The sequence below is a fragment of the Penicillium cataractarum genome (genome assembly GCF_028827025.1).
Source record: "Penicillium cataractarum strain IBT 29864 chromosome Unknown utg000002l, whole genome shotgun sequence".
Classification (NCBI taxonomy): Eukaryota; Fungi; Ascomycota; class Eurotiomycetes; order Eurotiales; family Aspergillaceae; genus Penicillium; species Penicillium cataractarum.
In genome coordinates this window covers 5,706,733-5,720,925 of record NW_026622738.1, presented here as the reverse complement: position 1 = coordinate 5,720,925, position 14,193 = coordinate 5,706,733, and the positions used below count along the sequence as shown (strand labels likewise).

The 14,193-nt window shown below is 48.4% G+C and overlaps 5 protein-coding genes across 5 annotated transcripts; 2 read left to right on the top strand and 3 right to left on the bottom strand.

The window, feature by feature from the left end:
- Nucleotides 1–2,262: 2,262 nt before the first annotated feature.
- On the bottom strand, nucleotides 2,263–2,786 carry N7496_004096 (uncharacterized protein; the record flags this gene model as incomplete). The annotated part of the gene is made up of 3 exons (XM_056697027.1): nucleotides 2,263–2,331; nucleotides 2,382–2,455; nucleotides 2,507–2,786. The coding sequence occupies 3 exons, from the start codon at nucleotides 2,784–2,786 to the stop codon at nucleotides 2,263–2,265; spliced, it is 423 nt and encodes a 140-aa protein (XP_056559239.1).
- Nucleotides 2,787–4,688: 1,902 nt separating this feature from the next.
- On the top strand, nucleotides 4,689–5,222 carry N7496_004095 (Glycoside hydrolase family 79 protein; the record flags this gene model as incomplete). The annotated part of the gene is made up of 1 exon (XM_056697026.1): nucleotides 4,689–5,222. The coding sequence occupies one exon, from the start codon at nucleotides 4,689–4,691 to the stop codon at nucleotides 5,220–5,222; it is 534 nt and encodes a 177-aa protein (XP_056559238.1).
- Nucleotides 5,223–7,188: 1,966 nt separating this feature from the next.
- Nucleotides 7,189–8,063, bottom strand: N7496_004094 (copper acquisition factor BIM1-like domain-containing protein; the record flags this gene model as incomplete). Its single annotated transcript, XM_056697025.1, has 3 exons — nucleotides 7,189–7,386; nucleotides 7,453–7,766; nucleotides 7,847–8,063. The coding sequence occupies 3 exons, from the start codon at nucleotides 8,061–8,063 to the stop codon at nucleotides 7,189–7,191; spliced, it is 729 nt and encodes a 242-aa protein (XP_056559237.1).
- Nucleotides 8,064–9,339: 1,276 nt separating this feature from the next.
- Nucleotides 9,340–10,303, top strand: N7496_004093 (SRR1 family protein; the record flags this gene model as incomplete). Its single annotated transcript, XM_056697024.1, has 2 exons — nucleotides 9,340–9,883; nucleotides 9,939–10,303. The coding sequence occupies 2 exons, from the start codon at nucleotides 9,340–9,342 to the stop codon at nucleotides 10,301–10,303; spliced, it is 909 nt and encodes a 302-aa protein (XP_056559236.1).
- Nucleotides 10,304–11,133: 830 nt separating this feature from the next.
- On the bottom strand, nucleotides 11,134–13,107 carry bgt3 (uncharacterized protein; the record flags this gene model as incomplete). Its single annotated transcript, XM_056697023.1, has 2 exons — nucleotides 11,134–11,278; nucleotides 11,336–13,107. The coding sequence occupies 2 exons, from the start codon at nucleotides 13,105–13,107 to the stop codon at nucleotides 11,134–11,136; spliced, it is 1,917 nt and encodes a 638-aa protein (XP_056559235.1).
- Nucleotides 13,108–14,193: the final 1,086 nt, after the last annotated feature.

Below are 14,193 nucleotides of genomic sequence, written 5' to 3'. Positions count from 1 at the left end.
CTCTAAGGGCTCGATAGCCCTCTATACTTGATGATTGTACTTATAAATTTCTAGCATATGAGAAAGCCCAAAGCGGATCACTTGGCAGATCTCAGGGATGTTGAATGCCCACAGAACAGTTGCGGCTTCATCTTCCCACCAGCGATACGAGATCACAAATCTGGGAAGTACGGAACTAATCTGGAAGAGAGGCTGATATGCCTGTGTGGAGTCAACAATCCGGCGAGGTAGAGTGTCCGACATGTCCAGGCTGCTTGGTCGTAACGATGGCTGTTTTGGTCGTAGTTTCAGGAAAGGGGCGGCACAGCACGCCCATAACGCGGGCCTGAGAAATGACCACATCCAGGCCCTCGGGAGATGGTCCTCCGAACCCTTCCGCCTTTATTTCACGACACCTACGACAACACTGTTTGCCTGGAACCGTCAATTCCAGACCGGTCATCCAACTCCGATCTCATCGATGCCCCTTCTCTTTTTGAATTGAAGGGTCGAGCATACTTCTGATCGATGGCCTCCATGAACTGCCCAATCACCAGTTGCACACTCTGTATCCGTTTGATCTCTTCTTGTGCTCGGACAAGCTCCCTCTTCAAGCTCCTATATTGAATCGCAGAGGTCAGTCATCGATTCCGGCTGCCAAAAACCGACACGTTAGGAAGACTTACCTTTGCTTATTCTTGATGTATTCCTCCTGTAGCTGAATGTATCTGTCAAAGCGTCAGTGACGTTGAAGAGGATTGGGGGCATTCTCATCATCACTAACTCTAAGTGTCTCCGACCAAGAGGAATACTTCAATAGAATGGCTGGAGTTTCTCGCACTTGGAAGGACTTTGAGACTTCATGTCCCCGTATTAACAAGATGGTTGTCGAATATTACGAAGCTAATAATAGCCTACCTGCCGCTGAGAGCGAGGTGGTAAATTCTCTGCAGGAACTTATCAAACGGAAATGGCGCTTATCTCAGACACCGCTTCCCGAGCCTAAAGTAAGACATACACTCCGAAATATAATGAAAACAACTCGCTAGTACGATAACGATCTTCGATGGAATTCTGTTAATTCGAGATTTGAATTCGAGTAAAATTAAGCCCCTTAGCTGAGTTACTGATCGTTAGATAATTTTGAAGGGTCGATTCGTTAGTATAGATTCTTAAAGTATATCTCTTCTACTCTCCTCTAGTACCGCCTTGATATTCTCGCTAAGGAATTCAAAGAAGTTAAGAGTGATCGTTATAAGAGTTCTTGGGAGATAACTTTTCGCTACCTAGATAGCGCTAGTATCCTCTGGATATAGGATAGTAAAGGAAGAGCTAAGGCTAAGTTCTCTGGTTCGAAGGAGGTTAAAGGAGACGCCCTAGAATTCATCAAATTTATAACCTATTTCGAATTCTATATACCTATAATAGAGTAATATCAGGCATAGTGGCTTAAATACCATCGTTATTTCTTACTTTATAGTATATATCAATATATGAATGTTGTGGGGTCATATGACGAAGACCCACTACCCCTCATCGCTTCTAGATCTTCTCCATAAGACCTATCAAGCTTAATCTTCAACGATCTCGTATTGAATTACCTACTTATATTAAATTACCTACCTATGTAGGAGACCATACAATACTCTAATTTCTTATCGTTTTATATGATCTTTTACTATGTTTCCTACGATATAAATACTGCTATATTTTCTAGTCAAATTGAATCAAGTTTATTATCCCTTTTAATCTCTTTTCTAGATCGGCGGTACTCTTCCACAATCGTGGTACTTCTTCTTTCTAAGAAGTACACACGACCTCTATACTCATAACCGTGTAATCAGACACTACATTGAGTCCTATCCCACCACGACTTTATGGTCACCGCCTAAAGTCCGACAGATAAGTTTATTGTTTAAAGGGCATCGGTGTAGGGAGCCTTGTTCAGATCTATGTTCATTAAGACTAGGCAGTATTGGTCAGACTTAAGCTCCCAGGAGCCTATGATAAAATCTCACCCTAACAGAGATTATCTTGGTTCAGCTATCTTAAAGATATAACATCGTGACGCTCCCAGGAGCAAATGTTTAGTCACGCGAATAGCAGTCTTCCGTTTATTACTACCTAATCTAGCGAGAGTAGTATGGCATTAAAACCCAGAAAGGTCTTTATCTTAGATCAGAGTCGCCCCACCATTCATACAAACCATCAACATGACAGGCGAGCCCCCTAGATGATCAATTACTTCTTCGACTACAGGTAGAAGTGTCGTTTTGTCGTTGATCAGATAGGGATAAGGCCTCCCTGTTTCTGGACGCTGGTATCCTTCAAAATTTTGCACTTGCTCTCATCCTGGCATTTTGGTTAGCAACAACTCTGACATCGACAGAAGCTGAACATACTTGTCCGTGGCCTTTCTGATTCTCATCAGGTACACAGCACGCGATGTAATTGACACATTCGATTTCTGCGCGACCTAGAAAGATCTAAGTATTTGAGAATAGCAGAAGTTGTATAATTTTCATACCAATAAGAGGAGCGCATCCAGAAAGAATGCTGATGGGGGTCAGCTCTTGTAGAGCCCCCGCAGCAGCGTTGCCAAGCACTGCAACAGCATTGCCAATGATATTCGTGCTTGACCCGGACGTCTCAAAAACTTGTGTTCCTTCGGCAGAGCTTCTGAAATCCGAGCAACAGGATAGCTCAAAATTTGAACACTGCTGTTTTAGACTATGGAGTCCCGGCTCTGGAAGGGCTGCAGTAAGCAGTGCGTGAGACACGATGGTCAAGAGGAAACGAAACTTCATGATGCCTGAGATGATAATGATTTGCGATGCCTTTGAGACAAACTCACGGAAAATAACCCCAGTCTTATAAGAGCCAAAGATTTCAAATGCTGTAGTGCCAGGAAAAGCGAAAAAGACTTGTGCATTCTGTACAAAGTAAAAAAGGAATGTTCACGGACTTTGGCAAATTCCAGGAGGTTTTTCTTGGCATTTAACAGACAGGTTGAATATTTGATGGCTTATTAGGGAGATGGCATGATAAAAGCGCCACAGTCCATTCTTTATAGAGTTAAATATTAGCAAGGGCATCATTAGCGATTATGAAAAATGGATTCTTTACGATTGTTTACACACAAATGTTCAATGATTTTGCTAGGTCTATGTAGCCTCCGATACTGTGAATGAAAAAATAGATGTCGCCAAATGCCATAATAACTCATTAGTATAATACAGTAAGAGCAAGGAAGTCCGCAGGTGGGAGTTTATGAGGCGACGAATTGGACCTTGGAATATCAATACCAATTCGTCTTAGTTACAAGGATATGTTTGAGTCAATGTTGCGTTTCTCATATGCTTTTAGTGTTATCGACCATCTAACCTCGGTGCGCGGCTAGATTCACCCCCTCTAATCTAGAAGTCTAAGTGCGATGGCGCCGTGATTTCAGTAACCCCTTGTATGGAGCAGGAGGTAAATTTTAGCATATTTTCTCCTTTCTCGGCCCTCATGATTAGTTGGGTAGAGTGTGACGAGCTTATTTAATGTTATCTACGATATTTGCCGGCCTTTTTCCCCCTTCATACTAGCCACATAACTCAAATTGGGTCGAAGGCCTAGACCCAAAACCGAGCCCGGCCCCAATGTTTGGGCCCAAATGTAACCCGTTCAAGACCCAACTTACATAATTTTAATCATAGAACGAATAATATGTTGTATTTTCCATCTGTACCTGAGAATGTTCGCGCGCACCTCGTTGCCAAGGAGAACCACCGACTTGACAAAAAAAGAAACTCGAGGAGCACTACAATGGGTTCAATGTGCCCTCCAATCAATATCACTATCCTGCCGGCAGGATCATCTCAGCAGTCGATACATCCTCCTGCTAATGATGCCGTGCCTACCGGACCCGCCTGTACTTAATCAATCATGTTTCACGGCCTACTAGATAACGTAATTCCCGGTCGAGCTGGCCACCCCATCCAAGATCGCGTACTCACTGCCTTGGCCTGGGTACTAGGCACTGGAAACTCTCGGGCGTGGAGTATCTCGACCACTCCCTCCGGAACTCGGAGTCTGACTGAGTCGTGTATGGGTGCTCCGAATGCCGGCTCTGGTGCCGAAAGCCAGAACCAAATATTGTCGTGGAGATCATCTCTCCGCAACTTTCGCCCTCCAACACGGATCGTGATACAACCATGTCCGGTCTTCCCCTCAATTTTCATCCCCCGTGGGGACTGGCAACAGCCCCAGGAGTATGGAAGTGGAGATTGCGGGGAAGCATGAACCACACCCAGTCCGCAATCAGAATTTCTTCCATCGCGCCATCACAATACCAAATTTACCATGGGACAGTGGATCAATATCGGCGGGAGCAGCCAGAGGAGATGAATGCTCATCGCTCCATCTGCCAAATTATAAAAAAGTGCCATCTGTTGAGATACCGATGCCCTATACTCCATGCCGTTAAGAAAGTGCTCGGAGTGCTTCATTTTGACTCTGCCATTGTCTTGCAGAAGGAAGACAGATCAATCAAGTATGGCTCCTTCTATTGCTTCAGCTTCTCTCCTTGGCATCGCCGGGGTCGCCACCGTGAGCGCCTCTCCCTAGCCTCTGGTTGTCTCATCACCCGCAAAGGTACCAACTGGTGCTTCTTGGAGTCTGCCTCATGATTTTGCGTCTATTCTCCTTCCCGGCTCACTTCGTCAATGACTACGCTGGTCCGTCTTCACGGAGACGTCATATCAATTACCCTAAAGGCAAGCAAAGCTGATTTTCACTCCGCAAGCAACGCTACACACCCTAATCTCTGTTCTCGGGACATCTTCGACCTTCTCTATTCCAAGACCGGGGCTCACCCTTTCATCCGCGTGGGTGGTACACCAACGTGGGTCGGTCTCCATGTCCCATTCCCCGCATGTAGTTTTCTCCTCTATGTTTTCTTCTCTATTTGGTTGTGCCTGGAATTTCCACCCCCTACTTTCCCTTGCCTGGACCGATATCCATTAACTGGGCCGCTTTTTCGCCGAGACCGCAACTACAGTGACCGGGCTTGGTACAATGCTTCTCAAGAAATCGACTCGTACAATTGGTACAACAAATCATCACCGACGGATGCTTCTGGCATCGCGGACCGGGTCTACATCGGGCCCGCCTTCTTTGAGGGCTTCGCAAATTTTCCAGGAACGCACTGGTCCTGGCAGATCAACGTGGGCTCGGACAACAGTATTTTAAAAAGTTAAATCATTAAATTTATACGTCCGAAATAGGAAAGGCCGAGAGAAATGATGTATTCTGAGGGTCGATGAGGGTCGACACGGGTGACCTCAAGGGACCCTCAGAGGGTCAGGGTCGGTGAGATTGGACCCTGACCCTCTGAGGTGCGGGTGGAGGTTCCTGATCTTGGACCCGCGGGGCGGGTGAGTGCCAGGTCTAAGTGTGACGTTCGAGCAGTAGAGACGAGGCCACACTTTCATTCATGGGCCAGCAGACACGAAGTCCCTATACGATGATACTATATCCAGGTATCCGCTATAACTATAGGAGCAAAAGCAAAGCTTGCTAATCTATATCGGAGAACAGTGGTCATCCAAGAGTTGTGTGAATTCATCCCAGAGAATTTCCTCATAGACGGTGGTGATACCTCTCTGGTCATGGAACCCTCGCATGTTATCGACATTGTTCAAGAGTACGCGCGAATGCTTGAAAAACGTAAAGTTTTATAGCAAGCCGAGATACAATTTTTACAGCAACGTGCCGACGCCCAGTCAATAGCTGTATGTACATGCACATATTAGCCGCATGATTTATTGACCCCTTTTAGCTAACTGGATTAATATATTACTAGGTTTCGAACATGATAGCACAGGAACAAGTAACTATGAGCACTAATATTGCGAGTGCCGGGCTACGGGATTCACTATCATTGAAAACCCTATCACTAGTTACTATGTTCTTTCTACCAGGGACATTCCTGGCCTCACTATTCAGCGTGCCTCTTCTAGACTGGACAAGCTCTGGTTCCGGAACAGATGGAAACGTTGTGAACCCTCTATTTTGGATATACTGGGCGTTTTCTATTCCTCTTACATTGGTAACACTTGAGACTTGGAGAATGTCGACGTTTCTGCTTGAAAGGAAAGCAGAAAAGATGACGGAGAAAAGTGAACAAGCTATAGTCACATGAAAAGGGAAAATGACTGCGTCTTCGTATCTCCCGACGAATAATTATAACGGGCAAATACTTAGTTCGGACTTGCTTGATAACTTGTCCAGTGCGAGGAATTAAGGTGGGAAAGGTTCTAATGACACAAATCTTTGAATATAATGAGCTGTATACCTGTAGGGGAAATGCTCCATGACATAGAGGGAGCCAATCAATCAAGGCGGACCCGGGACTCGCATCTCTGAGATACCCCGTGGTATCCAAAATCGCACCATACAAAAGTCCTCACGTCGGCGATGGCTGCTCTGATGCGTGATGGAAGCCAAGGAGGATGGCTGGACCTGGCAGCCATTCTCTTGTGGTGAGCGTCATCAGGATCCCACTCCTACTGCCTTGGGGTAAAATGCTCGTTTACAGAAGGAGCCAAGCCCGGGGGTCTGGATCCGAAGGGTGACCAAAAAGCCTTGTATTGGTTATAGGGGTCTATTTAGCTACGAGGGATATGAGGTAACCTTAGGAGGTATACCTACCTAAGCTAAGGATAATATCAGGGTATTCACGTGAAGCGCTTCTAATTAAGGATATAAATATGTAAGGGCCTAAGAGATATTATCCAAATATCGAATATACCATTTGTAGTCCGCGTGTGGTGTTCTTAATTAGAACTAATGTGTAGTGTCAGGCGTTTTCTCGTAGTACGGTTAACCCCATAGTTCTAGGAGTTGGATATCGTAAAGATCTCGAAGATGCATTGTGCCACTCTGATCAAGATAGATGTATGGAAACGATAGCTCTGTTCGTTCTTCATAAACGACTATTCTCCAGGATTAAACGCCACCAGGCACCTCGACGGGCTCATTAAAAACCAGAAGAACAAAACAGAAGCATCCAAAGTATGGCCAATCTCCCATAACAGAGAAACATGTAGATTAATCAGATCAGCATTTTATTGCAGCAACCATTCCAGTGGATGATAGGGTATGTTCAAAAGCAAAACAGCACGCACGTAAATGCATCATATCAGAAAGGAAACGACATAGAATCTACATGACCGCTGCAGCTAGCAGGAACGGTACAACTGCCATCCACATCCGCCGTGGAGGCTTCAACGTAGCCGCGCCGGAGGTACCCGAGGTCGTGTACACATACTGGAAGCTGATATCGCTAGAGTTGAAGCAGTTATCAGTCGTAACTTCGGCAATCTTAGAGTCACCGTTATCAGCGAAGATAATGTCGACACACTGCACGTGTTGATATTAGTACAAATAGACAAGGAAACAAGAAAGTCTTGAAAGCCAGGAACATACGTTAAATAGCGCTGCACCGTGCTTCGCAACCTCCACCACTTGAATCGTAGCGTAGTCACCGGCCTTAACACTAATGTTCGCAGGCAGAGGCACTTGAGGCAGACAGATAGTTCCGGGGTAGGGATTATTCGAGGGACCGGTGATCTGGAAGGCCGACACGACCGGATGGCTCATATTCTCGGGAACCTCGCCGAGACCGATGTTGATATACATCAAGGCCGTCGCATGGCCTGGGAACCAGCCAGGCTGCATAGCGAGGGCACCGCCGCCGACGGGCCAGTAAGTGCGGTTCGTAGAGGTTGGCATGCCACCACCTGAAGAGCGGGGGGAGTTGAAAGTTAGTTATCGCTTCGCGTCTGGGGTCGAGTCTCGGTCGTTGTGGGAGATGACTTACATGGATAAATCCACTGCATGCCGTAAGGATAGTAAAGGGAGTCATTTTTTGAGTTGTAGGCGACACCGAGACCGTTTGCGTCGGCGATGGTACCGTTGGTCTGTAGGTTATTCCCTCGGTAGCCTGGGTAGGTGATGACAGTGTGGGCGCGGGCGAGTGCTGTCCACAGCAGGACGACCAGAGCAGCCCATCGCGATGATAATTGTTGCAAAGCCATTTTGAGATGTGAATTGTCGATTCAGGTACGCAGCCAGTTTCAGCAGGTTGCACGTCGTCGACACAAAAAATCGGGAGCAGGAAAAAAAAGCGCGGCCTCTCCAAGTCGCAGGTAATGGTGACGCTCAGCGTCGCTCAGCTCTCGATCCTAATTGTAGTATACAAGACAAGACAAAATCGATGGAGCATGGAATTCAATCCAGCGCAGCTGTAGAAGCAGCTCGACCAAGACACAAGCCACGGAGAGCGGTCGAGGGCTGATCGGGCTCTTTTTGAGGGGGCAATCGACCATAAGGTGCGGTGCCGGCCATGGCTGCGCGGACGAGTCAGGATGCAGGACTTGGATGTGACAGCGACTGCAGCATGCACGGCGTATGAGTGGACGAGAGGGGTAATGCGGAGCACCACCGGACAAGGATATTGGGGATCATCACGCTCTTCTGCAAGTGCCATCACCAGGTTCAGGGATGTGATTGGTGGGGCGCCCAGAGCTGGAAGCGCCGAGGGGGGACGCTAATGGTGCAGTCTTGAGGGGAAGGGGGTGGTCTTCAGCGCTTACACTAGTAGTGAGAGTTGTTGGTGGTAGTTTCTATGCGATGGAGAAGGAGTAACCGAGTTGAGTGTAGACATGCTGGTGATGAAGTGGAGAGATCATCAAGGATAATAAGTACGAAGACGTCAAAATACACGCAATCTATGATAGTCAGTCGCTTGAACATAGAGGAGGCCTTAGGCCAAGGATTCGATCATTGGCTCGCCTTTTCTAACATAGTGCCTAGACAGTAGCACGAACTATATTTGCTAATAAGAAGAGCGAATCAATGGTCACATTAACGACGGAGCAGTTCATTTCTATACAATTTCCAAGGTGCCGACCGTGAAGCCCCGATGATTTGCATTCCTAGAATCCCGTACTTAACAACACTCTTACTCTCAACGAGTCCTCAAACAAACCACACATAAACTATCATCTTCATCTCATTGTCCTTTCAAAGACTATCCGTCCTCCTATCACATCACTATGCTAGAACTACAGTACCTTTGCTTATTCTCCGAAAGTCAACAAAAGCTGACTAAGATGAGTCTATCAATAAACCGATCAACAGATAAGATAAGCAACTATCGATAAAGGATAACCCAATCAACAATCGATAAGCCCTCGAAAAAAAGAACTCCCCCACCATCCAACAACCCCAATCTACCTCCCCACCTATCCTTCTCCCATCTATACACATATTACCTATATACATATATATACAAAAGGCCCCCTCGAAACCATGCCCCACACATCCCACAAAAAGCGCACCGCAATCACAACCCAAAAACGCCTCCAAGTCACCGACGACGACGGCTGGACACACGTCACCTCGACCAGCAACGTCCGCCGCGTCCTCCGCCGGACACGAACGGGGAACAAGGAGCAGAACTCTGATTCCCAGACTCAAGGACAAGCCCCAGCACAGGATGATTCCGAAACCAATATAAAGGGCGAAGTCGAGCTCGTTCTCGGCCCCGCAGAAGCACCGGGGCGATTAACCCTCGAAGAACTGCAGACGCAGTATCAAGGGTATCGCGAGCGGTGGGGAAGCTCGGAGACGTGGAAACGACTAGAGGCACAGTTGGGAGAACGATTTACAGGGTGTGCGGGTCCTATTTCTGGCACTGGATTTGAATCTACACAGAAGAAGGGACCTGTGGACGCGGTTGTATGCGTTGGACTCGGGAGTCCGAGTGGGTTTTTGCGTGGAGGGTGGGTTGATCGACGGAGTGTATCGATGTATCAACTCGCGGCGTTGGAAAGTATTGCGCAGAGAGTATCTAGTTTGTTTTTCCCACTTTTCCCTCTCCTTTTCAGCCCCTAACATCCCCACCCCAGACACATCAACAAAAATCCCCATCTACGCCCAAGACCCCGTCTTCAACACCCTCGACAAATCCCTCCTCTCGTCCCTAAACATAACTGTAATCACCCACCCAGCAGCCTTCACCCTAATCACACCGCAAACGCTCCTCTTCTGCCCCGGCGCCGAACGCAAACACCTCGAACAATTACTGCCCTTTGATCCTTATATGGTGTTTGGCGGGCCGTTGGAGGATACCGAGTCTGATATTATTCAGGAGTTTGCGGGGAGGGTGGGTTCGGTGGTTTTGGTGCCGTTTGAGGGGTGTGAGCATGCGTTTTGGAAGACGCGGCTTTATTATCGGGAGGAGGGAGAGGGGGGTGTTAGTAGAGAGGTTTGATTGTGAGGGGACGAAGAGCGAGGACTTATAGACAGTGGAAGGGGGTTTCTTGCTCTTGGCTACGACTATTGGGAGGTCGGCATTGCATTTTGTGGAGTTAGGAGTCAGACATTGGATTAGGTTGACAGAGTGGAGCATGTATCTAAAACATACTTGGATGAATCAACCCATCTATCCCATCCTACCTGGTTAGACTGGATGGGTTAGGTAACAAGCCACCTCAAGTTTACTAATCCGCCAGTACATAGAGGATATCAGGCTAGAAGGGATTTCACTACGTATATCCAGCATCCAAAAACAACCCAGAACAAAGCCAGGCGTAGTCAACATTAACGGCCCATATGTACATCTCAAACCTAACAAACGCAACAACACAAACCAATCTCGGACAACCCATAGACCATCACCAAAAACAATGTCCAATTCAAAGAGCACCCAGGGTAGAGGATGAGAGCGAAAAAGAGAATACGAGATCATGTACCAAGAAAGCGCAATGGATGGCGCAGCAAAACGCCCAACAGAAACGGGAACAATGAAGGTCGAAGATGCCATGCTGAGTACGAAATACCCTCAAAGGCACGAAAGACATGAAAGCCTCAGTCGTGAACAAGTATGACTGGAGGAGATGGATGGAGTGATAGGAGTAGAGGGAACGACAAGGGACGCGGGCGAAGGAGGGACGAAAAGGGTCGTTATGATAGGAGGCGCGGAATGGAGCAAGAGGCAGAAGGATAGAGGTGAATAGAAGGCAAATATACAGACGGATGTAGTAGAATGAGAGGTGATTTTCATGATCATGATCCCGTTAAAAAATGACAGACACAAGAGACCTAAGAGGCAGTCTTGCCTCCGCAGTCAGGAATCTTGAGACCTGACTTGATCTTTCGAGCCGAGTCCATGAGTCCCCACTTGTCTTCCCATTCTTTGCCGGGGGTATTGTATTGGATCTTCCAGGGCTCATCAAAGGCCTCGAACCTTGGGATGAGGTGTTAGCAATAGGAACGAAAGCAAGAAGGGTGGTGTGCAGCTTACCAGAAATAGTCCGTGCCATTCTCCAGAGCCTGGCAAACCCAGTCGGACATGAAGGTATTCATGTTATCGACACTCGCGACAGAGCCCGGGGTATCAGAGTCGCAGGTCGGACTAGACCCACAGTCCTTACCACCTCCGCTGGGCCAGCCTACCTCGGAGATGACTTGTTTCTTGGTCGTCCCCTTGGTTAAGACGACATCGTGTTGTTGCCAAAAGTCCCAGGTCCAGGCCGCAGCGACGTCGACGTTGACACCGGCGAAGAACGGGTGAACGTTAGACATGACCACGTCAACGGCGTCGACCAGCTCGGCATTCCAGTTATCGCCGAGGTCGGAGGTGGCCACGGCCATGTCATTCAGATTGCGCTTCTTCAGTTGAGTGGCTACGCCTTTGATGTAGCTGATCAGGTTCGTTTCTGCGGACTGTACATCGCTACCGGCGCGGTACAACGCTTCGTTACCAACAATGACGCCTTTGAAAATGGATGGATCCTTGGTATCGTCCAGGATCTTGTATAGCTGGTCGAGTTGACGGGTCGTGGTGGTCGTGTTGGTGTCGATCCAGACACCAAGCCAAACCTTCATATCCGTCAATCCAAGTTGGCTGATCGCATGCAGAGTCATCTCAGTCTGGTTGCAGTCCGTTCCGTAAAGACGGACGGTGTTGGTGAGTTGGGAGAGCACGGCCAAGTCGCGAGTGACGTTGTTCTGCGAGGGAGGATACTTCAAGCACAGCGGGTACTGAACACCCCACGGCGTGTAATCTATACCGGGGAAGACCTTGTGCAAGTTGTCGTTGTTCATTAGTGCCTTGATCTCAGCGGAATCCTTGTTAAGATCTCCATTCTGTGCCGTATCACTGGTCGCAGAACTATCACTGGACGATGACGATGATGATCCATCACTGTGCTTCTGCCCCAACGTTCCACCCAGAGCACCACCGATGATCGCACCGAGGACGATCAGACCAAGGACAAGACCCGCGATCAACCCACGCTTCTTCCGAGCAGCCATGCCACCACCCATCGCGGCCTTTTCCTGTGCCGCGGCACTTCGACCCCCAGCTTCCAGACCGCCGCCAGGCACGGGTCCATACTGTGGATTTGCATTTCCGCCGCGACTAAACAATCCACCGAGAACACCTCCCGTGGCCGCTCCAGCTGCAGCGCCCGCAGCTGGCGCAGCTCCATTCCTCGACTGAGGGATAAACTCATCATCGCCGTCGTCAGCGATTTCGTCTGGGTTGATATCAGCAGGTACATGGCCAGTACTGTACTGCGACTGTCGCTGATACGGCCCATCGCTTACGATCCCACCATTGTAAGAAGCAGGATACTGGTCCAACATGCTGCGCCGATGGGAACTCGCATCGCTCAGGTGTATCGACGACTGTCCCGGTGTCTGCAAGCCCGGCGAATATCCCCCAGCACCGAGCGGCATGTTCGAAGCATACGACTGCTCTGGTCGCAGGGACTCGGAACTGGTCAAGCCGGGGGTATATGAGGGAATATAAGGGTTGTCCGAGCCGGTAGTGTGATAACCGCGCTCGGCAGGACCGGAGAAGCCATCGTGGTGATCCATGCCGCGGACTGCGTCGACGCCGCTGAGGCGATCGTGGCTATTGGCGACTCCGAGGGCGATTCCGCTAATGCCACCGCCGACTGAGGAAGGGCCGAGATTGTCGACGCCGGGGGTGACGGAAGAATTGTTTCGGAGAGATGGCGTGTAGCGATGGGGCGGCGGTGCGGGGATGTCGTTGTCGTCGTGGTTCATTTGAGGGTCAACAAAGCCCGGCTAACCCCGGACGGGAGGGGAGGAAGATCAGGGTTTAAGGGTCTCTGCGGGACGCGAGGGTTGTAATGGGGATGTTTGGGGTGGGGGGAAGGGAGTATCTTTGTCGACGATCTTTTGTCGCGAGGAATTTGGCGGAAGAAGGGAGAGGACGAGAAGGAGAGAGGAAGAAGTGTGAGATGGCAGGAATAATTATTAACGAGCAAGCATTGCAGTGCTAAGATCCACGGTTCCCGAGATTGAGAGGGGAGCGGGACGGGTGAGAGGCTTGGGATACGCGGGCGCAGTTTGTGTGTTAGTTAAATCAGGCCGATTGGATCAAAGGGAAACGAGATGAGGCTCGTGTTTGTGGAAGAAAGGATGAGAAGGAGAAAAAAGAAAGCACTGCTAAGTTTGAGACCAGAGGCGTTAGGCGAGCCGAAAGTTTGGAGGCTGCTGATGGCGGATGACGGGAGCAGTCAACAAGCAAGTGAAGCGTGGCCGGGACAACCGCTTGGGGAAGTGGATCATCGGGTATAGTAGTGTACAGTACTATACTCGAGAAGATGGAGGTGATTACTAAGTCTAGTATTCTCAGATATAATAGATAATAGGCGATTGAACACTACAGATCTTTTAGAATATCTAATATTTAATACTCCATGAAATATATTGTTCTTCTCGATTCCCTCTGTTCTCGGAAGGGTCCTGTCAAAGTGGGGAATCAAGTGGAGTCCGTCCCTGAGTCCCTGCTTATGTAAGTACTATTTTTGGCTGAGAATGTCCCGTGGTCTGGTCTCAGTAGGAGTATAGTAGTGATACTTAACATGAGACATTTGAAGAAGCATTCACTTACTTAATACCAAGCATCCCTGGTCAAAGCTCAAAGGCCAAGCTCATCGCAGTATTGTATTCGAGAACATCACGATAGAAGCCATAACTGTAAAACACCCGGGACTCGTAAGCCCAAGTCATCCAAATAAATCAGATCCAGGTCGTAAATCCATTCCCGGTTGTCCTTCCTTTTTGTTTTTTGGGTATGTTTGTCGATCCCCTTCATACATGGCCGAAAACAAACATATCGATCAT